This window comes from Phocoena phocoena, chromosome 12 (genome assembly GCF_963924675.1).
Source record: "Phocoena phocoena chromosome 12, mPhoPho1.1, whole genome shotgun sequence".
In the NCBI taxonomy this organism is placed as follows: Eukaryota; Metazoa; Chordata; class Mammalia; order Artiodactyla; family Phocoenidae; genus Phocoena; species Phocoena phocoena.
Window position 1 is genome coordinate 12,313,874 of NC_089230.1, and position 22,548 is coordinate 12,336,421.

Sequence of the window (22,548 nt, forward strand, 5' to 3'; positions counted from 1 at the left end):
GGTGCAGTCCGCGAGGGAGGCGCAGGAGGTGGGACCTGCGGGCGGGAAGACTCCGGACGCCGGCGCGCGAGGAGCGGGGACCCGGGAAAGCTCGCAGCCCAGAGGAGGAGCTGGAGGGGGAGCGGAGCGCGCGGCCCGAGAACCGGAGGCAGCGGTCCCGGCCGGAGGCGCAGAGGGGCGGCGGGGAGCAGCAGGGCCGGGAGAGTCCCGCTCGGAGCCGAGGCCGGGGGATCTGGGCTCACGGCCCCGAGGCTCGGCAGCTGCCGTCGCCCAGGAGCAGCAGCTGTGCTCGGGGTCCCGGCCGCGGCGGCCGCGGGAGGAGGAGCTGCAGCTGGACGGTGGCAGCTGGAGGAGGGGCCGCGCCGCCTGGGCTGAGCCGCGCTGGGATGTCCCGCTGACCGCGGCAGTCATGCAGCCTTGACGGGGCGCTCGGGCGCGGGGACCAGCCTCGGGGCGCGCCCTCCCGGGAAGGGGCAACGGGCGCGGGCAGCAGGACTTTACCACCGACTCCAGCCCCGCTGGGTGCCCAGTCATCCACCATGGAGCCCGTGACCAAGTGGAGCCCCAAACAAGTGGTGGACTGGACTAGAGGTGAGCGAGCCTGGGGGGGCCCGGCGTCTCCGGCCCCGGGCATCGGCTATCGGGGAGCTGGGGTAGGGGGTGCTCAGCCCTTCCTGCAGGCGAGAAGCGTTGAGAGCGCAGCGCGGTGACAATGCAAACTTCATCCCAGTGGCTTGTGCGCCCCTAGCTCTTGTGCCTGCTTTCGGGGGTGCGAGTGGTGGTGGCAAGCCGAGGAGAGGCCCGTCTTTAAACCGGAGGCAGGGTAGGGGTGGCCTCTGTTGGAGGATGGGGGTCGGGGGTGCGGATCTCGGACGCGGGACGCCCTCCCTGCCCTTCCCGGCGCCCCGGTTGCCTGTCCCGGAGCGCAGAGGCACAAGGCGCCTTTGTGTGGGTGACTCCCCTCGGACGTCGTCAACGCCGCCTGCCCAGAGCAGTTCGCAGGCGTGACGAGGCGGTTGGACAGGTAAAGGGAGACCCCGGCGGCTCGGCGAGCCTCTGTTTTTGTCGGAGAGGGAGAGAGGGCAGCGCAAGAACCAACACTTAGGCATTCGCGCCGGCGACGAGCCTTGAGCCAGACTCCCCGGGCCTCGGCGACTTTCGCTCCGGGAAGGCGCCAGTACCCCCCGTGGCGCCGCATTTTTAGGCCATATTTAAACCCGGGGAAGAAGAAGTCTAACTGTTTGGAACCTTTCCCCTGAGTTATGCCGTCATTTGGAATGAGGAAAAGCAGGGGGTTGGTTGGACAGGCAGCGGGTGCTGGAGCAGGGGTGCGTGGAAGCTTGGACCCTGAGCTGTCGCGTTTACTTTTAAGTACCTGCCAAGATTTCGAGGGAGAAGTGACGGAGGTTCCTCAAGCCTCTTTGAACCCTTCCAAGAGCACAAGCCCTCCAAGAACAGCTAGTGTTTTAATGGGTTCCTCACCCCCCTCCCAGCTCAGCATCTCTGTTTCAAGTTACTATTTTTTTTTTTTTTTTTACTTTCTTCTGTCTGCTCTTCCAGGTGAGAGGAATGGTGTCCTTTCTCAATAATAATAACTAGAATTGTATAGCGCTTTACGGTTTGCTAAGAGCTCTCTCTCTGTTATTGCCCTTGGTCATCAGTAAGCCTGAGAGGTAGGTAACACTGGTAAGATCAGGTTGTCTTTCTAACTGTCTCACCCATGGCTGCGGCATCACAAACACTGGTCATCTCTGCATCTCATTTCTCATGCCTGCGTAGTACACACAGACCACGTGGAATGGGATGTCCCAGATGTATGGGAGGCATGGCACGTGTCAGCGGGGCATGTCTGACCATTTCGTGCTCCTTTGGGAGAAGGGACAGGATACATCGCTCCTGAGAAGAGGTTTGCCCAGGGACCAAAATTTCCTGGGCTCTTACTTAAAACAAACATGAAAACACCAAGTACTTGTACACTGAGTAACATGTAAACAGCAATGTCACAGCTTGATACGAAACATAAACTTAAAAAAGCTATGAAGACCCAGATCCTATTTTGAAATGGTGTGTGTTCCCCCATTCAAGATACTACTAGGTCCCCTGTCTAGCGACTTGCCCAGTCTGAGTTGGTTGATCTATTTTACCAGTGTATCCATCATAGAAGCAAACTAAGAAACTGATGACTTCAGCGGTTTTTGACCTCAAGAGCTGCTTTGTCCAAAATGGTAACCAGACCACAAGTGGCTCTTGGGCCCTTGAAATATGGCTGGTCCAAATTGCCATGTGCTGTAAGTGTAAAATACACACTCGTGTGAAAAACAGCATATAAACTATCTCATTGCTAGATTTTTATACTTATTACATGTTGAAATGATAGTACTTTAATATATTGGGGTAAATAAAGTTTATTACTAAAATTAACTTCAGCTATTTATTTTTACCTTCTGAAAGGTGGCTCCGAAAAAATTTAAAATTACACAGGCGGCTGACTTTTGCAGCTCACATTGTATTTGTACTGGACAGTACTGCTCCCGAGTAAAAGAAAGGGTTACAATTTATCACTTCGGCTTTTCTGAGCTGCTGCCAGCCTAGTTGATAAGGTACAACCAGAAAACCAGTAACAGGCAAACAGGGAGATTATGGAGTGAGATCTTCACACCCTCAAGATTTGTGTCTTTTTTTTTTTGGTCCCTCTTGGGATTGGGAGAAGAGAAGCATAAATTCACATCCTGTTGTGTTTGTTTAGCATTTAAGTCAGAGCAGATTAAACTGTTTTTGGTATCCCGTGCCTTGACATTGTGACTTAGTTGAGGTTGCTTTCACCCAGGGAAAGTTTTCTACTGACCTGAAAGAGGAATTATGGGTGGTTCAGTATCTTGGTGTCTGGAGCATTGGATACTGATTAGGTTACATACCTGTGGGTAGTACGTGGCAACTTTATACAAAATTCATGTGCTCTTTTGGATCCTTAAGTACAGCCTCATAGAATGACCTGGATACTTTTTGTGTTAGAATCTAGAGAAGATAAAAGGAGGAAGTGTGTGGTGAACTCTTAGACGAGAGGCTACATTCTCCCAAATTGGGTGACACGTTACTTCAATATTTCTCATAGTCATGATGTGAAAATATTGACTTTTTCATGAACTATTGGCTTATGCAAACTTGTTTGCTGATAGAACTATTTTTAGCTGTCTTTGCTAACCTCCCTGCCCAACCCCCATTTTATAAATACATCCTACTGATAAGTAGCTCTTCTTGTAGATTGCCACTCTTGGCATTGCGTGAGTGTGGCATCGTGAGTGTGGCAGTGGTGATCGTGACCACTGTAGAAAGCCTTAGACTTAAAACTGTCTAAATCCGGCCACAATCTCCAACTTGCTCTCATGTTGATGTTGTTAGGTAGATGCATATATTAGGAAAAAGGTTGCTGTCTACAGAATGAAGTAATTCATCTGGCTTTTATTAGTAGTAGTATTTTATTATTATGATGATTTTTATTTGTATTAATCACTAGCTCTGTCAACACTAGTGTTATAGTATTAGTAGGTCCTCAGTGCGTGTTAGCGCAGGTCTAAGCATTGTACAAGTGTTAGCTCATTTAAATGCGTAAACACGCTTTGAGGTAGGGACTATCATTTCCAATTTGCACTTGAGCACACCGAGGCACAGGAAGGTTAAGTACTCTGACCAGTGTCACACAGCCATGAAGTGACAGAGCACCGTTTGACCCCAGACAGTTTGGCTTCATTTCCTTCCATCTTCTTGGGAGGTTCTTCCCAGGGTCACCCCCAGAGGACGCTCAGCATCTTCACCACATTGACAAATAGACCATCAGGATCCCTGTGATGAGTTATAGATCATGTGTTAGTGGAGGAGAGTCATTCGCTGTATGTGTGTCTTATTCTACCTATTCCGTATATGTCAGGAAAGTTATTTGTTAATCAAATTAATTCATAGTTTGATGGCACCTTGCCTTCCAAATGATTTGGTGAAGGCTTTTGCAAAGCAGATGAACTTGTATCAGGCAAGAATAGGGTCAGCTGCGTAAAACAGAAAACCCAGTTTTTGGTGGACTCTCCAAATGAGAGTTTTGATATTTCCTTGGAAAAGAAGTCTGGAAATAGGGAATTCAGGATTGTGTGGGGTTTCCGTGGTGCCATCAGGACTCCAGGCTCCTTCTGTCATCCTGTTCAGCCATTCTGAGCAGGGGGCTGAACCCTTTATACCAAACACCTCAGTGCAGGATGGGTGCTCCACCACCAGGATCATATTCTTGTTCCAGGCTGGAGAAAGGAGACCCAGAGGAGACAAAACACTGGTGGTAGCCAAGTCTTCCCCTTCAAAGAGCTCTCCTAGAGGTTCCATCAAATGACTTGGCTTACATCGTAGTTGCTACAACTGTCACGTGATTACCTCATGCTACAAGGGAATCTGGTCACTGTAGTTTTTTTTTTAAGTTTCGTACACTGTGGCCTTGAAAAAAATTTGGAGTTTATTCAGTAAGGAAGAGGGGGGAATAGATATTGGTAGGCAGCCAGTAGTGTCTGACATACGGTAATTTACATGTCCTGATACTCATAGATCAGCTCTCAAAGTAGGACACATGTCACAATTTCCCACTTCCCTCAAGCCCATGGGTCCGCCTTATTTTAGAAATAGTGTTGTATTTTCATCCCTGTTACTTTTTCTTAGGTCAGAACCTTAAGCTGATTATGAGGTCTTCGTCTCTAAGCCTGATTTTTTTTCTTGTTATATTTAATATGCTCATTTCATTTACAAAGATGTTTCATTGACAACAGTTAATTGCAACTTTATGGTAAAGAATTAAATTAAAAAATTCACATCTGGAGTTCCTTGTAATAATGGGAAAAGTTGGAAAGAGTCTGGCTTAAAGCCAAATCATTCTAAGCTTGATTTAAATATTAGAAGTTGCATCATAAAATGCCGCGTCCCAAGTTGTGTTTCTGCTTTCAGGCCATTGGGGGAGTGTCTTCAGCAAGGAGGAACGGTTACTGGTTTGTTCCTGCAGCCCCGTCCGTCCAGCCCTTGGTCATTGATTGGTCTGCGACGGACAGTCTCGAAATAAGTGTGTTTGTTGTTGGGGGAGCACATCTATAAAACCAGCTTTAGTCCCAGAACAGAAGTATCTCTGGCCACCTTCTGGTGCTGCCAGTGTGGTTAATGTTTCCCCATCACCAGCCAAGAGGAAGGGAGCTTTCTTGTTTGAGGTCTGAGCGTGTGCTCGGGACATCTGCTCATTCTCTATATCTGGCCTCGGGCACTGCTTTTCTCCTGATGTGTCTGTAACATGTGGCAGGTCAGCAGTTTTAAAGTGTCTCACTATCTGGTCACAGAGGAGCTGGAGTTCTCATGTTAACTGTAGAGATCTTGTTCGTGGCTGGTCAAAGGCCAGTTCTTTTTGTCATTCTGATTCCAGTTAGGTTGTCCTTCTTCCTTTAGCCACTAGGGTCGCTGAAAAAGGGAGGCCGTTTCTTTTGGCAGTTGTAGATCCACCATTTGGCTATAGGTCAAGAACTCTTTTCTTCATTCCAATTTCTTGCCAGTTCTATCTCCTGGACTCCAGCCACAGAGTTTTCTTAATCATAATAATAGAAAAACATTCATTGAGGTATTTATTATGTATCAGACACTGGGCTAAGTGCTTTATTTAGACTCCCTCAGTTACTCCTCAGAAAACCCAGGTGAGGTGTGCGAACAATTATTAGCCCGTATTAAAGGCGAAGAAACTAAAGCAGAGACAGGGAGTCTCTGGTCTCGCGCTGATAGGCGGTGGTGCTCTTAAATGCTCTCCTCTCCTCCATCACTTCATTGCTCCCGTGGCTTGTACCAGGCATTGGAACTTAAAGGTGAGAGTGTGGGCTCTGGAATCAGTCTCTGGCTTTGTATCCCGGTACCACCTCTGCCTGTGTGATCTTATGTAAGCTCTCAATAAATTACTACTTGTTTTTATTGCTTCCTCTCCTCTTTTATCCTATAGCTCCAGGACATAAATTGTTCTGAGCCGCATGGTCTGTCATAAGGTTGATTCTTACCATTCAGGGACACCAGTCAGTGCCGTGGAGATTTCCCTGCCATTTGCCAACCACTCAGAGGACCTGGGGTGGGACTTGCAGCTGGTCAGGAAGGTTCTTTGGTTTTTTGCTTTTTCTATGTTGGTATTTTATTAAATTCTTTACATATTATACTCACAACGATACTATTGCACCCTCTGTGCAAAGTAAATTCTAGGTGTATCTAAAGCTTAATTATGAAGAGCAAACTTAAAAATATTAGAACAAGTATACGAAGGACTCTTAATTCCTCTTAGGCAAATTTCTTTTAAAAATACTAAGAAGCAGAAATAATAAAAAGTGATGAGACATACCGATGCCCAACAAGTATATGAAAGGATGCTCAACATCACTAATCGGGGAAGGTTCTTGGTGAGCTGAGTGGTAGATGCCTCTTGCCAATATCATGAGCCCTCTTGGGGTAACGAAGTTCAAACCGTATTTTCTCAACTTTTTTCTTATAGTCACTGGACTTCCAGTGAGCATGGCGTTAGGACTGGCTCTTGCTTTGGACTGTTGACCGCTCTGTGGCACCTGGTCCATGGCTAGTGGTACCCGCGTCTCCTGGGAGCTTGTTGGAGATGCAGAAGCACAAGCCGGCTGACTCTGCATTCGAACAAGATCCCCTGGTGATCCATGTGCACATTGCAGCTTGAGAAGCTCTGCCCTAGCAGCCACTGCAAATGTGTTTTCGCACTTCACTGGTAGGTCCTGCTGTCTGATCTGACATGGGCTCCACCTATTTTATTTAAGTTCCCTGGTGACGACACTTGACTTGGCCACTAATTAAAACAGAAAAGAAATCTTAGGGTGTGTGCTTATATTTATATATTTATAAGCACCACCTAGCGACAACATCAGGTGATTCTCTGTAAACTAAATGAGACATTTCCCTTAAGCTGTCTTCCGTATTTCTTGGGATCTGAAGAGTTCTCATAACAATCCTTTTTTTTTTTTTTAAGCCAAGTAGGAAGAAGGGAGTCATGGGGTGGTCAGTGGGCTTGTGTGGTTGAGGTGTGTTCTCAGGATCCTTAGGTGGACTTTGGAGGATGAGCTGGGCTTTTGGCCAGCCACATGGTCCTGTAGTCTGTGATTGCACCGGGTTTATCAAACTTAGATGATTTTGGGGGGAGATTTCATTGTTGCTGGAAAGTGGCACTGAATGTCATTCAGGGCAGTTCTCAAAATTTGGAAGTACATGCTGTGCCGAGGCCGGGTGTCTGAGTTCTGTGTCGGTGGAGATTGGGAGGTGACCTCTCCTCGTTCAGGCCTCACCTGCACGCTTCCCTTTTGCGTCCACATCATTGCGGAGAGCTGCGGGCACCTCAGTTCTCTGTCTTGCTGTTTCTGTGTCACTGCCTCGATGTTTGTTCATTCCTAGCCTGTTGTGTTCTAGCTCTGGGACATCCATGTTCTCACCTCCTTTTCCCTCTTTGCTCTCATTTTGTGAGGTTTCTGGTGTTTTCACCACTGGTATAGCCATTAGCTAGGCTTTAAAGCAAGTTTTATTTACACAGGCTCTTCCATATTTGTTCGCATTTGATATTTTCACAAGCCCGAGAGGAGCACAGTGAAGGCCCAGTGAGGATAGAGGCTTTCGTACATGAAATGAGTTGTCCAAGGTCAGAAGGCCAGGAGTTGGGACCTGACTCCACAGGCTTCTGTCCTCTTGTTCTGTGCAGCCCCTGGTTCCTCCTCTGGTCAAGGTGGTGCTTTTCGTTCTCTCTTCATCAAGTGTTGGGAGGGGCAACTTCAAAGAACTTTTGACTTTTGTGTTTCCTGATTATCCCTTCAGGGTTTACACTCATGGGCTGCATTCCTTTTCTTTCTCTTTCTCTTTCTTTTCTTTCCTTCTTTTTTTAAATTACATAGCTTAAGCAGGGCCCTACGTATTCTGAAGCTGACCTTTTAGCATTTGAGACACTTCTTGCCAGTTATTTATTTTTATTGTAGTTTGTTGACTGTGTTGTATTGTTTCAGAATGCTACTCAGTAATGAATCATTTCTCTTTTTGACTCTCTTAATCTAATTTTTATTTTATCTTGAGTGTCATATGGCAGATTTTTTGTCTGGTACAATTAACATTTCTATTTGGTGGAATCACATCCATCCATCCATCCATTTAACTTTCTTAAATGATTATTATGGCTTCATTTCCTGCTTGCCTTTGATTCTTCACGGCATTTTCATTTTAACTGCTGAGGGAGAGATTGGGCATGGCGAATAACACACAGGCTTTGGAATAAAATAGAGCTGGATTCATATTCTGTATTTTTAAAAAAAATTTTTATTGAGGTGTAGTTGCTTTACAACAGATTTTGTATTTGATACTAACCGATTTGAAAACTTAGTAAAGTATCTTAACTTCCCCAAGCCCGCCTTAGGTTTCTCATTTGTGAAATGTGACTGATAATTAACTCACAGTGTTTTTGTTAGAATTAAAAGAGGTAACGTAGGGAAAGCATTTTGCATAATGTACGGCATATAAATGTTGACAAACTCATTATTGATTAATTCATAATAACTCCAAGTTAATATGTAGTATAATTGGATTATTGTTGCTTAAATATTTAATGCTTCTGTGTCACCTTTCACGTGTTTACTAATAATTTACTACAATTCCATCCTTCTCTGTATTGGTGGATAGGTGGTGAGTTAAATTAACTCTACCTTTTGTTTTCTCCTCGTTGTTTCCTTGGACACTTTTCCCTCACTTCCTTTGAGGACCTCGTATGTCCTGGAGGAAGGTGGCGCCATGGAAAGGTTTAGTAGTAGTTCTCTTGGAGACAGCTTCAGAGGAACACTTTCCTTGATGACAAATTCCACCCTGTAGTAATGAGAGAGTTTCATTCATTCAACAAGTGATTACTGAGGACCTACTAAGTTCCAGGTGTTGTTCCAGGTGCTGGAAATCCACTGTGTTCTAGGTGCAGGGTTCCAGCTGGGTCCCTCCTTTAATATGGTAGATGTGGGGATGACAAACAAAAATACCAAAACCACCACCACAACGAAGCAGGTGAACAAGAAAATATTCGCTAGTGATAAGTGCTAAGAAGAAAGTAAAGCAGAGAGGTGAAGGAGAGTGGCCGGGTGGGAGACTTCTTTGGATGGTGTCATTGGGGAAGCCTCTCTGAGAAGATGACACTGGGTATGAATGACAAGAAGGAACCAGCCATTGGAAAATTAGGGGGAAGAGCACTGTAGGCAGAAGGCACAGCTAGTGCAAAGGCCCTGAGATGCAGATGAGCTTGGAGTGTTTGAGGAAAGGAAGTGCAGTGGAGTCATGAGCAAGGACAGTGGGGATGTGGTGGGTGGGGTGAGAGACACAGCTGTCAGATCATGGAGGGTCTTATAAGTCTTGGACAGGCATTTGCAACATTTTCTAATCATGAAAAGCAGGGGAGCAACATGATCTGATTTGGGTTCTTGGGGCACAAATGAGTTTAGGGAGCCCAGATGGAAGGCATTGCAGTATTCTGGAGATGATAGTGTCTTGAACGAAGGTATTGGTGGTTCTAGCATTTGTGAAGCCAAGTTCTAGGTAGAGTTGGTTCACTGATAGCTTCACATCCAGATAATTTGAAAACTGTATTTGTGGGCTTCCCTGGTGGCGCAGTGGTTGAGAGTCCGTCTGCCGATGCAGGGGACGTGGGTTCGTGCCCCGGTCCGGGAGGATCCCACATGCCGCGGAGCGGCTGGGCCCGTGAGCCATGGCCGCTGAGCCTGCGCGTCTGGAGCCTGTGCTCCGCCACGGGAGAGGCCACAACAGTGAGAGGCCCACGTACCGCAAAAAAAAAAAAAAAAAAAAGTGTATTTGAACTTGGGGTGTAGATTCATTTTTTGCTTTCTCTGCCAGGGTTAAGAGCTCTCCCTGCCCTTCCCTCATCCCGATTACTCTCTTGTCATTTAAAAGGCAGAGCACAGTCTGTCTTTCTGCGTTCACATGCTTTGTTTACATCATTGTTCTCTTCTGGCACATTTTGCAGGGAGCTACAGTTTCTGAAGCTGTTTATTCATCTATGAATAGGGTTTTTGTGAAAGTGGACTTAGCCTAGTTTGTTTTCTTTGACATCAGATGGCTGATGGAACAGTTTTTAACCTGGGATCAGAAGGGCAGATGCAGTTGTGTTTACTAGAGCAAAACGGTTCCTTAGAATGCACATCAGTAGTTGTCAAAATTAGAAAATTTTTTTATGAAAATGAAAAATAGTTGAGTCAAAGGAACTGGTCAATAGATCTAATTTAAAATACTTTGCTCCGCTGATAGACTGTCCTAATTTTACTTTGGAAAATAGAGTCACCATTTTTTGATTGAATAGATGGTATTTTGAGAAATTTCAACAGGTAGGAGTTGAACACATTCTTTTTTGTTTTTAAACACTCAGTGCATCACTTATCAACAGGGTAGGAGTGAGTGGGAGAGAATCGAAGGTCAGTAGGTTTATATTAGAATAACCTAGAAACTTTACAACACACACCTCATATCACCCCCTATAGGGAGAGTATCTTTCAGACTTTTAGAGGAGAAACCCCTACGTGTCATCAATCAGAAAAGGCAGTGACTGTGGTCATCTGAATCATGCTTTCCTGAGGAAAACCTTTTAGTGAAAAGAAACACTCTATTTCCTATTTTCAGAGATTTGCAGCAGAAGGGAAATTCAGTGCTTTTGGGTTTAGAAGTGGATGTGTGTGTACATGAGTGTGTGTGTGTGTGTGTGTGTGTGTATGTGTTTCTAACTTTAACCTGTGTTAACAGATTTTCATGTTCTCAGGGTAATTTTATATTACCGTGTCTTAGGGAGAATCAAGTCAAAAGTCTACCTGGAATATGACCTTTGAAACAGGAAAACTAGCTTAATGTGTAGAGTGGAACAGATTTCACGAGGCACCATCTTAACATGGATTCCAACTGGAGTCTTAAACTAACCATGAGCAGATGACAGAGCTGTGAGTAGCGTTTATGAAGATGGCTGTCTACACTAAAGCCTAAATTGTTGGTAATAAGTGTTAAATAAAAAACACAAATACTGCTTGTGAGTAAGACATCTAAAGACAGATGGTATGAAGTGGTTTGGTTACAAGCACCCCTAAGCCAAGTTGAAGAATCTCATCTAAAACTGATGTGTAAAGAAAGACTCTTTTTGGAGGTGGAGAAACTCTTTGTTCTTCTTATTTGGCACCATGTAATCGGGATACTTAATGAGCACCTGTAAACCTATGACAATTGTCCCTGACTCTTGATGTTTTTAAACGGAGATTTTCAAGAAACCCTTTTCCCAGCCACATGTCTGTGGCTCAACATCTTGTCACCGTTGTTCTTGAATTTCCTCTTTTTTTTTTAGTGTTTGCAAAGTGTAATCAACTTTGTTTTAAACAAATATACACATTTAAAACCTAGATCCTGTTTTAATTTGTCAGTTTTGTAAAGTATTTTATTCAAGTATAGTTGATTTACAATGTCGTGTTTAATTTCTGCTTAGGGACAGCAGAGGGACTCAGTTATACATATATATTGATATATTCTTTTTCATATTCTTTTCCATTATGGTTTATCGCAGGATATTGAATATAGTTCCTTGTGCTATACAGCAGGACCCTGTTGTTTATCCATGGACCTTCCTTTTTCAACATTACAGCTTAGACATGTAAATTCTCAGGCCCCATCCCAGACTCACAGAATCAGAAACTCTGGGAGTGGGATGCAGGAAGCTGTGGTCCCTCAGTGATTCTAGTGCTGGCTAAAATTCGAGGACCACCAGTCTATACCACTCGTGTGGAGCCTAGAAAAATAAATAATGTATGTCAGACCATCCCCCATAATTCTTGTCTGCAGTTGGTTTTCAGCTAATACATAGTGATTGGGTAGGAAGGAGAACTTTTCTAGTAGGGACAGTTGTTGCATATTTCAGTAGGTGCATTAATGCACTGAGGTCTGTAAGTGTCCTTCCCACAGAGTGGGCAGGGAAGAGTTAAAAGCCTTTGTCCCCATGGGCTCCTAGACAGCTGTGCCACTCCAGGCCCAGGGGACCCTTTTGTTGTGTATCTCTGTGAGTGTTCAGCCCCAGGAAAACAGAATGAGGGGAATGTTTCACCGCCTGAAGGGACCCGTTTAGGTTTTGTGTGGAATTTCCAGGCCTCGCTCTCATAGAAGAGTAGAATGTGACACCCCGTCCCCCGTTCCATTTTGAGGGAGAGTGGATAGTTGTTCTCTTTCACGTAGCACTCAGGTTTTGGCTTTGAACAATGCATGCAGATGCAAAGGGAAATGAGAGGAAGAAAAAGCAGAAAAGAGAAATACTCAGAGTGGCAAATATGCTGCAGTCCAAGGTGAAAAGCTCTTTGGTTTTAGTTCATGGACATCGGATCAGTGCAGATGGAGTTTGAGAGTTCCCCATTCCCCCTCCACCCCACCCCGCCCTCTGCACAGTCAACAAAGGCCAAGAGAGTCCAAAATAAAAAAAACTGCTACAGAAGTGAACATTGAGGACTGGGAATGGCCCTGAGACTTGCAACAAGAGTTGCAAACTTAGACGCCTACAGCGGCCAGGAGGCAATGTCAGAAATTGAAATGTAGGGGCAACTGAGACAGTAGGGAGTGGTGGAGACTGTGGCGAACCCAAAGATACATGGACTGCTCAGTTTCTGCTGACTGTGGACCTACAGTTTCTAGAATCTTATGCTTCTTTGTTGTTCTTGTTGTTTTCAAATGAAGTTGGGTGTCTGTATTTCTCTGTGACATTTTCCAGTTTTTAGAAATCTGTCAGTTTTTCTTTGGTATAGGCCAAGCATAACATATCTGTGGGCTAGTGTGTTGATTCCCACTGTGGACAGCTGTGGTCAGGTTTGTCTTAGTGAGAAACAGACATATGATATGTGAATACAAGTAGCCATAGAGCAACTCATTAATTATTTAGTAAATCTGTTTCTTAACCTATAATTTCATTTTGCTACTTAACTAATTACCTTATTTCCAAAATTGTAACATGTAACTCTCTGCAGGTATTGTTAAGCCAGAAATACCAATACCTTGTTGAACCCAGCAGGCCATTGTGTAGTTACTCTTCAGTGTAAAAACAAGAATTTGGCTTCTTCTGAGTGAGTTTACTTTGCCACTCACTGGCTGTGTGGTATTGGTCCCTGACAGGAACTGTTTCTGTTTGTACAGAAAGGTTCTATGTATAAAATAAAGCATATACCTTGGAAATAAGGTATATGCTGCTAACTTCCGTGCTGGCTTGTGCGGTCCTGTTTGAAATAGTAATTTATCAGTTTACTCAAGGTCTTTCTATCTTCCTGGTGCTCTGAATTGGGAGACAAAACAAACAGGAAAAGCACTAGTTTTAATACTTAAACTGGAGTGGTACTGACCCCAGGATACAATCTGCTTCTCAATAAAAATCTCAGAACGTTGGGCTTCCCTGGTGGCGCAGTTGTTAAGAATCCGCCTGCCAATGCAGGAGACGCGGGTTCGAACCCTGGCCCTGGAAGATCCCACATGCCACAGAGCAACTAAGCCCGCAAGCCACAACTACTGAGCCCATATGCCACAACTACTGAGCCCACATGCCACAACTACTGAAGCCCACGAGCCACACCTACTGAAGCCTGTGTGCCTAGAGCCCATGCTCCGCAACAAGAGAAGCCATTGCAGCGAAGAGTAGCCCCTGCTCGTTGCAACTAGAGAAAGCCCACACTCAGCAATGAAGACCCAACGCAGCCAAAATAAATAAACAAATAGATAAATAAAGAAATAAATTAAAAAAAAATTTCAGAATGTTTTAACTTTTCAGCTTGTTTTGTAAGTGAACAGTCCATATACGTGTCTGTATTCACATACACACATATAAGTATACAGACTATATTTACATATATATATACATGTGTATATTCATTATGGATGATATTTTGTTAAACCTTCATGAGGTGTTTCTTTCAACCATTTATTCCCTTTAGAAACTTAAAATGAAAAAATATATAGATTTCCTTTTTAGTACCAGTTCCTCTGCTTCATGCTAGGAGCAAAAAGATGAGATGTAAACAAAGCCTGCCATGAAGAAGCACGCTCCTTGGTCGGGGAGGCAGCAGCTAGCAGGTGACATTTACTGAGATTTCTTACGTGCTCGGCCCTTGCTATGGCTCTTCGTGAATTATGTCGTTTGGTCCTCACAATACTTGTTTGACAGCAGCACTTTTATCGTCTTCATTTCAGAGTGAAGGAGGCCAGGCCCCGATCCTTCTGAGGTTGTGTACACAGTAGATGGGGTTTGAGTCAAGAAACGTTTGATTCTAGAACCTGACCTTACCTGGCTGCTGTTGGGTAGGCACCGACGTAAGTTCGTCCTGATAATAAGTTTTGAGGGCAAGAGGAGAACACTGACGTTACTGACAGTATGGTCTGAATTGCTCTACTTAAATTTAACCTGTAATTTTACCACTCGATAAAAATAATTGTAGGGAATACTGTATCTATATTTTTTCTCTTTTTAATATTTGATAGGGTGACTGGAAAGGGAAGAAGAGGGATTTAAAAATATACTTAATAGGGATTATGCACTTTTGGATGGTCACTTAATGTTTTCAAGTTCTAGTTTTGCCTAAGTTAAATTTCCGAGGTTGTATGAATACATACGTACAAAGACTAGAAGGAAATATATTACAATGCCAGCACTGGTTCTCTATGGATGATGGGATTAGAGATGGCTTTTGTTCTCTTGTTTGTACATTCTAGGGTAATCAGATGATTTTTCTGCTGTGTTCAGAGCCAGGGCTCCTTTCTGCTTGGCCTCATCCTTAGGCTGCTGGGGACTCATAAAGGCCATAAAGGGCCACATGGGAGAGAATGTGGGACTTACTTTCCTGTCTTTCTCTCCAGGATCTTGAACCCTTAAGTTTGGCAGCCTTAGCAGCTCTCTCTTACCTTCAAACTGCTAGCCCATCTTTAAAAAAATTTCCTTTTTACTCTTATGGGTTGGTTTGATATGTAGTAAGCCAGCATAGCCAGATGTGTCCAGCCATGTTGCTTGAATGCAAGACGTAGGGTGTTGGCACTTAGATTTTAGTGGGCCTGAGAGTCACTCACTAATAAGGATCAAATGATTCCCGGCCCTAACTCCCCAGAGCCTGCTGCCGTAGGTGTGGGTGTAGGTGAGGCCCTGGGTGCTGGGTGCTTAGCAGGCAGCCCGTGAATCTTTTTCAGGTGTTCGTTGGACCACAGTTTGAGAGCCACTGACTTTTAGGAAGTTTGTACTTAATTCAGTGGATAATGGAGAAATGATAGAGGGGTTTGAAAGAAGGTGTGTTGCTGGCAGAACTGTGGGATGTAGGGAGGGCTTTGCAGGCAGGAGTGATTGGAATCTGAGAGACCAGCTCTGGGAGGCATTCAGGGTGGTCTCTTGGAGATAGTTGAAGAGGCCTGAGTAAGAGCAGGGGCCTTGAGAGAGACAGAGACGGGGGAAGGGCTGCCGATAGAGGCACCACCCATGAGTGTTCCAGAAGCCTTGGCAGGGTCTGCATGTGAGCGTGGAGAGAAGGGGACTTTCATGTCCACGGTTTGTGCCTCGGTGCCTTAGCATGGCAGTACCATTGAAGTGTGCTGAATTCCAGGAGGAGCTGCTTTGCAGGTTCGAGAGTGAGCACACCTTGCGGGTAGCAACCTCAAAAGCCGTTCTAGTTTGTAGAGGAGACATCTTGCATGGTACCAGCATCTTGCATGATTCAAATACTTCAGAAAACTCAGTGCCCTCTCTCACTGCAGCACTCTGATTGTCTCATGTTTTAATGAGGTATAAATATCATGCAGCTTGGCACATGGAATGTGTTAAAATAGGAGAGTGTTAGCTGAAATTCAGGTCCTCCAACTTGAGTGTGAAATGATGCAATACACATGAATATGGCACCCTGAATTATTTCTGTACCTCGCAGTCTAAGACATAGAACACACAGTGAAGTAGAGAAGGTTAGGGTCCTACAGGAAGCTTGTCAATGGAGATATAAGATCAGTGCTGCTAAATGCATCGTAGAGTAGTCCCTGCAGTCCTGCCCAGGGCTTAGTGAGATCAGCAGTTCTGGCTGCAGTCGCTTTGTGGGATGGGGAGCCGTCTCCCTGAGATTAGTGCCTCCTTTAGGTCATACCGGCTGGGAGAGAGCCAAGGGTGTGGAGGGCTCTTCCAGGGCGCGGCGCTCAAGGGGGTGGCAGGTCCGTCCTTCACAGGCATGATGGGGCCCGTTTTCTTGTTCGTCATTGGCCCATCAACCCTTAGAAGTAGCTGTGATTTCTTCTGTGAGTTTCAGGTAAAGTGAACAGATTCTTAATAGGATCAGCTATAAAACAATAGGTGATTTTTCGTATAACATCTCCCCGGTATACTGCACAGCTGACGTTTCCGTTAGAATTTGCTCATTTCTGGGACTTCGCTGGCGGTCCAGTGGTTAAGACTCCTCGCTTCCACTGCAGGCGGCGTGGGTTCAGTCCCTGGTTGGGGAACCAAGATCTTGCATGCCGCACGGTGCGGCCAAAAGAAAAAGGTTTTTTTGCTCATTTCTCGTCTATGATTTTTAAAGTAATCCTAACTGTACAACCTGGCATTCTGAAATGATGCGCTTGTCTTTCACGTTAATTCGGGAAACGAAGTTTTGGATGAAGTAGTGCACCAGGTCACATTAGGAGAAATAAGACTAACTCTTCGCATTTAACTTGTCGTCTGTTAACTGGAGTGCCCTCTTAACTGACACTTCCACTAAGTCTGATGAAAGTAGCCAGTCACCATGCATTCATTCAGCAGTGCCTATTGAGTGCTGACCCTGTACCAGGAGCTGTTCCGAGAGAGCTGAGGATACAGCAGTGAACAGAAGAGGCGGTAAGTAGTTCCTGTCTTCCCGGATCTGACATTCTAGTGGGGGTTGACACACAGTAAGTAAAACTCGTAGCACGTGGATGTAGTCCATGTTGCAGGCAAGGGCCATAGGTGGATGCAGGAGGGAAGAGGGGCTGCAGCGTTAACCGGGATGGCTGGGGGAAAGCTCTCAGTGAGCACTCGGCCAACAGGCAGAGGGATGTTCTTGGCAGAGGGAACAGTAAGTGCAAATGCCCTGAGACAGGCCAGGGCCTGACACATGGAGGGAGCAGGGAGGCCAGCGTGGCTGGGACAGCGGGAGCCAAGGGCAGAGCGGCAGGAGATGAGATCACGGGACGGGTTGAGGCCAGATGGTGCAGAGCCTTAGAGACCGTTGTGTATGTTTTGGCTTTAATTTGATGTTTGGGGAGCCATTGGAGGCTTTGGAGCCAAGGAGTGATATCAGATTTACATTTTAAGATTACAGGGGTTGCTGTGTTGAGTAGACAGAAGTTAGCAAGGGTGGAATCAGGAAGCCAGTTAAGATACTGGAGCAATAACCATCTGAAAGATGATGCTTGGACCAGGTGGCAGCTGTGGTCACCATCACGAGAGGTGGCCATGTTCTGGGTGGTCCGAAAGGCCAGTGGGATTTACCAAGAGATCGGGTGGTGGTGTGAGAGGATACCCATGGCGTCTTTGGTCTGGGGAATTGGAAGGTTAGAGTTGCTGTCCGCAGAGAGCTGGAAGAGCGTGAGAGGAGACGGTGAAGGGGATATTTGGGTTTGAAACATCCGTGCTTGTTAGTTCGCCAAGTGAAGTAGAGATGTGTGTCTGCATTAATGGGGGAGTTTGGGACTAGATAGAAATTTGGTGGCCATTGGAGTATATACATGGTATTAAATCTCTGAGACTGGATGATATCACCCAATGAGTGGGCAGAGGGAGACAAGGGGAGAGAAGAAATCTAGGGCGTTCCCACCCTTACAAGTCTGGGGGTTGAGCAACCAGCAAGTTGCTGCCTGTAAGTACAGGAAATCTCGGGAAGGGTGGTGTCCTGGGGCCAGTGAGGAAAGTGCTCCCAGAAGGAAAGAGTGGTCAACTGGGCCCAGTACTGCTGGTGGGCTAATAAGGGGAGACTGAGAATTGACCAGTGTATTTAGTGTGTGGAGGACATTGAACTTGAAAGTTAGTTTTGGTGGGTTGATGGGTGCAAACGTCTGAGTAGATCCAAGAGCAAATGGGAGACGAGGCATCAATGTCCCGAGAGATCACGTTGTGTTAAAGCATCTTCCTGAATGAGCACAGCACAGTCTCAGGATGACTTAAGCATGGAATGCATTTTATTTGAATCCTTTAAAATCTGTAACCATCTTTTGGAATAGATGACTGTTTGGTAAAGTAGATGTTTGATGAATTGGTACATGTTCCGCCCTCCCTGAACTGGGTAACAGAACACCATAGATTATGCAGTCTCTTACTTTAATACTAACAGAGCTATTCATTCATTGAATGACTATGTACTAGTGGCTTCTATAGAGAAGAGTTATTCCACAGAAACTCTCTCTCTACTCCAAGTTTTCCCACAATTTTTTTTTTTTTTGGAAATGAGAGTAAATGCCTCTCTACCTGGGTTCTGTATTATTCCATAGTTTAACCATTTAGGTAGAAAAGATTTGTTATGGACGGCCCCAAAACCTTGGAAGAATACCTTGTTGCTTTTGATTTACCTTCATATGTTGTAGGATTTATCTGAAATATTCTGAATGCCGTGAAATTTTGTACAAATAATGTCTATTACAGCCCAGAGGTGGAAGCCATTTGTTAGCAGGAAAATTGGTGCAAATAGAGATTAACTAACTTTAAATATAAGTCATCAAACATATATAGAGCACCTATCATGTGTAATGTCTCTACTAGGTGCGGTGAAGTGGACAGGGTCCCTGTCTTTGGCACCTTCCATTGAGTGGAGAACACAGACAAGCCCACAGGTATGTCAGCAGAAGAGTAATTCACTCAGAGTTTGAACAGGCACAGCACGGAGGGCTTCCTGGAGGAAGCCACATCCAAATCCAGACCTGCAGGATGAGCAGGGGGTGGCTAGGCCTAGAGGAGGGGAAAGGAAAGATTTGGGAGAAAACTGGGAGGCAAGAGAGAGAAGGCATTTGCTCACAACTGAAAGAACTTGATTGTGCTGGGTCTGTCCTGAGGTCGGGTGGAGAGAGGTGAACCTGGAGGGGTGCTGTGTGGGGAGGTGGGCTACATCACCAAGGCCCTGTTTATGCCTCTTAGTAGGTAGAGGCCAATGGAGGACTTTTTTTTGTTTGTTTGTTTGTTTGTTTGCTTTTTGCGGTACGCGGGCCTCTCACTGCTGTGGCCTCTCCCGTTGCGGAGCACAGGTTCTGGACGCGCAGGCTCAGCGGCCATGGCTCACGGGCCCAGCCGCTCCGTGGCATGTGGGATCTTCCCGGACCGGGGCACGAACCCGTGTCCCCTGCATCGGCAGGCGGACTCTCAACCACTGCACCACCAGGGAAGCCCGGACTTTATGTTTTTGATTGGCCTTTCTTTGTGGAAGAAGTGCGTGTGTGTGTGTGTGTGTGTGTATACATATGTAATACATATATAAATATCTATATCTATTTACCTATCTATCCTCACACACATACATAGAACTATACACATATGTGTATGAATTTTTTCAGGCTCCTGAATGTTATTTGATTCAGGGTTCTATTAGGGCGGCACTTGCCTTTCTGTTAAGGAACATGGCAGTCTACTGGGTTTTAGACCTGGAGTGAACTGGGCCTTCTACTGTAGGGGAAGCCCCTGAATCTCAAGGAGAAAAACCAGTCGAAGGCTCTGTGCAAAACTTAACTTGACTTCCTGAGTATTTATTTCCTTTGATCTGTGAAATGTGAAATTGACTGGACTTTTATAGCATAAGGAAACATAAAACCTCTTCACTGAAAAGAGGAGGAACTACTAAAACATTGACTAGAGTGAAAAAAAGAGAGAGGAGTTTGGGCTGCCAGGCAGTGCAGGTGGGAGAGGGAGAAGGCGGTGAGGACCGGAGAGGAAAGGTGTCTGCAGTGGAGGCTGCTGCGGGAAGTGAGGGCTGAGGGGGTGTGGCCTGGAGGTCACGCCTGGAGCTGTGGGTGTCCTGTGTGTTAGCACCTGCCGTCTGCTGCCCGTGACTGATCAATGATTAACCGTCGCTCCTAGCTCCGCATATAATGTAGTCTTTATATGTTCAGAGTCTTCACTCTAGTGGTTGAGCCAAAGCAATAGCAGAGCATTTGTAGGAATGTATGCTCTAGAAGTGGTCAGAAATAACATGCAAGCGTTTGTTTGTTTGTTTGTTTGTTTCTGACCACACCTGCGTGTGGGATCTTAGCTCCCTGATCAGGGATCGAGCCCTGCAGTGGATGCCCAGAGTTTTAATCACTGGACCACCAGGGAATCCCAATCCAAGTGTTTGGAAGCCTCCCCACTCTCGCCACCCCAGAAGGGTGCTGGAGCATGTAAGAAACACTGCCCCCTACTCCCATTTCCACTTTTAGCTTGGTGCATGGTGTACCGAAATCTTAAAAATATATATATACTCTGAGCATTTCAGACCCAGGCCCAGATGAATCATACTGGCTCTACCAGATCCAGAAGCAGCTGCATGGGTATTCATTTCTGAGGTCCTGGACTCTGGAAGAACGCACAGATTATACTTAAAACTAATGGGGCTAGATTATGATAGGATGAAAAAAAACTGAGGACCCACCTCTGCAGGGTGTGGCTGCCCTTCTCTTGCTCTGCATTGTTTCCCAGATTGTTGTGGGTGGTTGCCATTGCCACATCATTCCCAGGGTTAAACATATACTCAGTTCTGGGAAAGCTTCCACCTTCAGCCGTCCACAGTGACAGTTCAGGGGAATGTGGTTTTAAAAATAATTTAACAAGGTAAATTTTTACTTTTTAGTAGTTACCACTTAAAAAAACCAGGCAGTTTTTCTGCTTCTGCGTCCGCCTTGCTCCTTCCCCGTGATTTCTGAGTGTGTGATCCCTTGGAGGGTATTTATAGCTATTACTTTAATCCATTTAACACCTTTCTCTGTATATTTTAGCAATTTGAAATTCTGTTTGATAACTTCTTCTTGCATCACTGAGGGTGTTTCTGTTTCTCCTTCATCTTTTTTAAAAAAAGCCCTAGAATGGATATCGCAAAAGTATTTTATTGACTACTGTATAGCATAGGAACTCTGCTCAATATTCTGTAATAACCTAAATGGGAAAAGAATTTGAAAAAGAACAGATACTTGTATGTGTATAATTGAATCCACTTTGCTGTACACCTAAAACTAACACAACATTGTCAATCAACTCTACTCCAATATAAAATAAAAATTAAAAAAAATCTTATTAAGGTAGCATGCATATTGGTACCTTTTTCCTATTTTCTGATTTTAAAACCAACTTAATGTTAGATAATATGTAATGTTCCAGCTCAGCTGTAGAAATTCCATCTCCTAAAATCATGTTCTAATGAATCAGGGCGAAAAGAAACATTTAAGACTAACTAATAACAACAAAAAAAGAAAAGTAGAAATGCCTAGGAGCAACCTTAGGAATTCAGGGGGAATGCTGAGCATCTAAGAGAAAGTTGATCTTATTAAATGTAGTTGTGGTAGACTTTCTGCAAGTGATGAGTGCAGTGAAATCAATCTCTTATAATGACTTAATTGTCACCAGAAGATCTAAAAACAGTTTTGTGGGTTAAGGTACGTAATTATCATCCTTGGTGGTAACTATAATGACTATAATGTTCTAAAAACATTACAAGATTTTTTCTTATAAAAGCAGACTTCATATTATAGATCTTTTTATTATAATTGTTGGTTTTTTTGCTTTTTATAGATCCAAAGATACAATATAATGAAAGTAACATATTGTTGCAGTGAGATGTAAGGAATAGAGTTGTTTTGGTTTGGTTTTTTGTTCCATGCAGTTAACATTCTTTTTCTCTAAAAAAAACCCAAACAAACATTTTCATTCCAAAGCCCAGTGACAGGATTAACATTTGCACTTGAGGTGGTCAGGGATGGTGTCTGTTTATCTGCACAAATCAGGGCTCGTGCAATAAAGGCCTTTGGTCAACACTTGATGGGGGAGAAGGTAAAACCTCGGAGTCTCCCTAGCAAAGTTGGAATTAGTTTTTAAAAATCATGGGTCTCAGTGGAATGTGTCTACATCGGATGCCTGTAGTTAATTGCCTGCAACAGAGGAATAACTGTTTTACTCTTAAGGATTTTGCCTGGAGAGAAAAGGTATTCACATATCCATTCATAGTCTCTCTCTTTTCTGTCTGTTACGGTTGTTTAAATTTGTGTGTTTGTGTTTGGGCCATTCCTCATTCTAAAAACATCTGTGGCTGCTACGGTAGTACATGGTGGTTAAGACCAGGGCTGGCTGCTTACGTTTGGATCCTTTACCAATCACTTACTAGATGTGTGATGTTGGCCAATTTCTATGCACTGCTTAGTCAACTAGCTTATTTTTAAATCTGGGGTCATGCCGTTACTAAACTTTGAGGGTTTATGTTGAGGATTCAGTGAGATAATGCAGGTGAAGCATTTACCACAATGAATGGTAAA

The 22,548-nt window shown here is 44.7% G+C and overlaps 1 protein-coding gene across 2 annotated transcripts in view; it reads left to right on the forward strand.

The window, feature by feature from the left end:
* The first annotated feature begins 539 nt into the window (after positions 1 to 539).
* The window catches only part of CNKSR3 (CNKSR family member 3), a 100,022-nt gene continuing 78,013 nt past the window's right edge, over positions 540 to 22,548 (forward strand). For both annotated transcript variants that reach the window (XM_065888551.1, XM_065888553.1), the window contains exon 1: positions 540 to 591. In XM_065888551.1, the coding sequence (XP_065744623.1) occupies positions 540 to 591 (52 nt within the window). The remainder of the gene's footprint in view (positions 592 to 22,548) is intronic.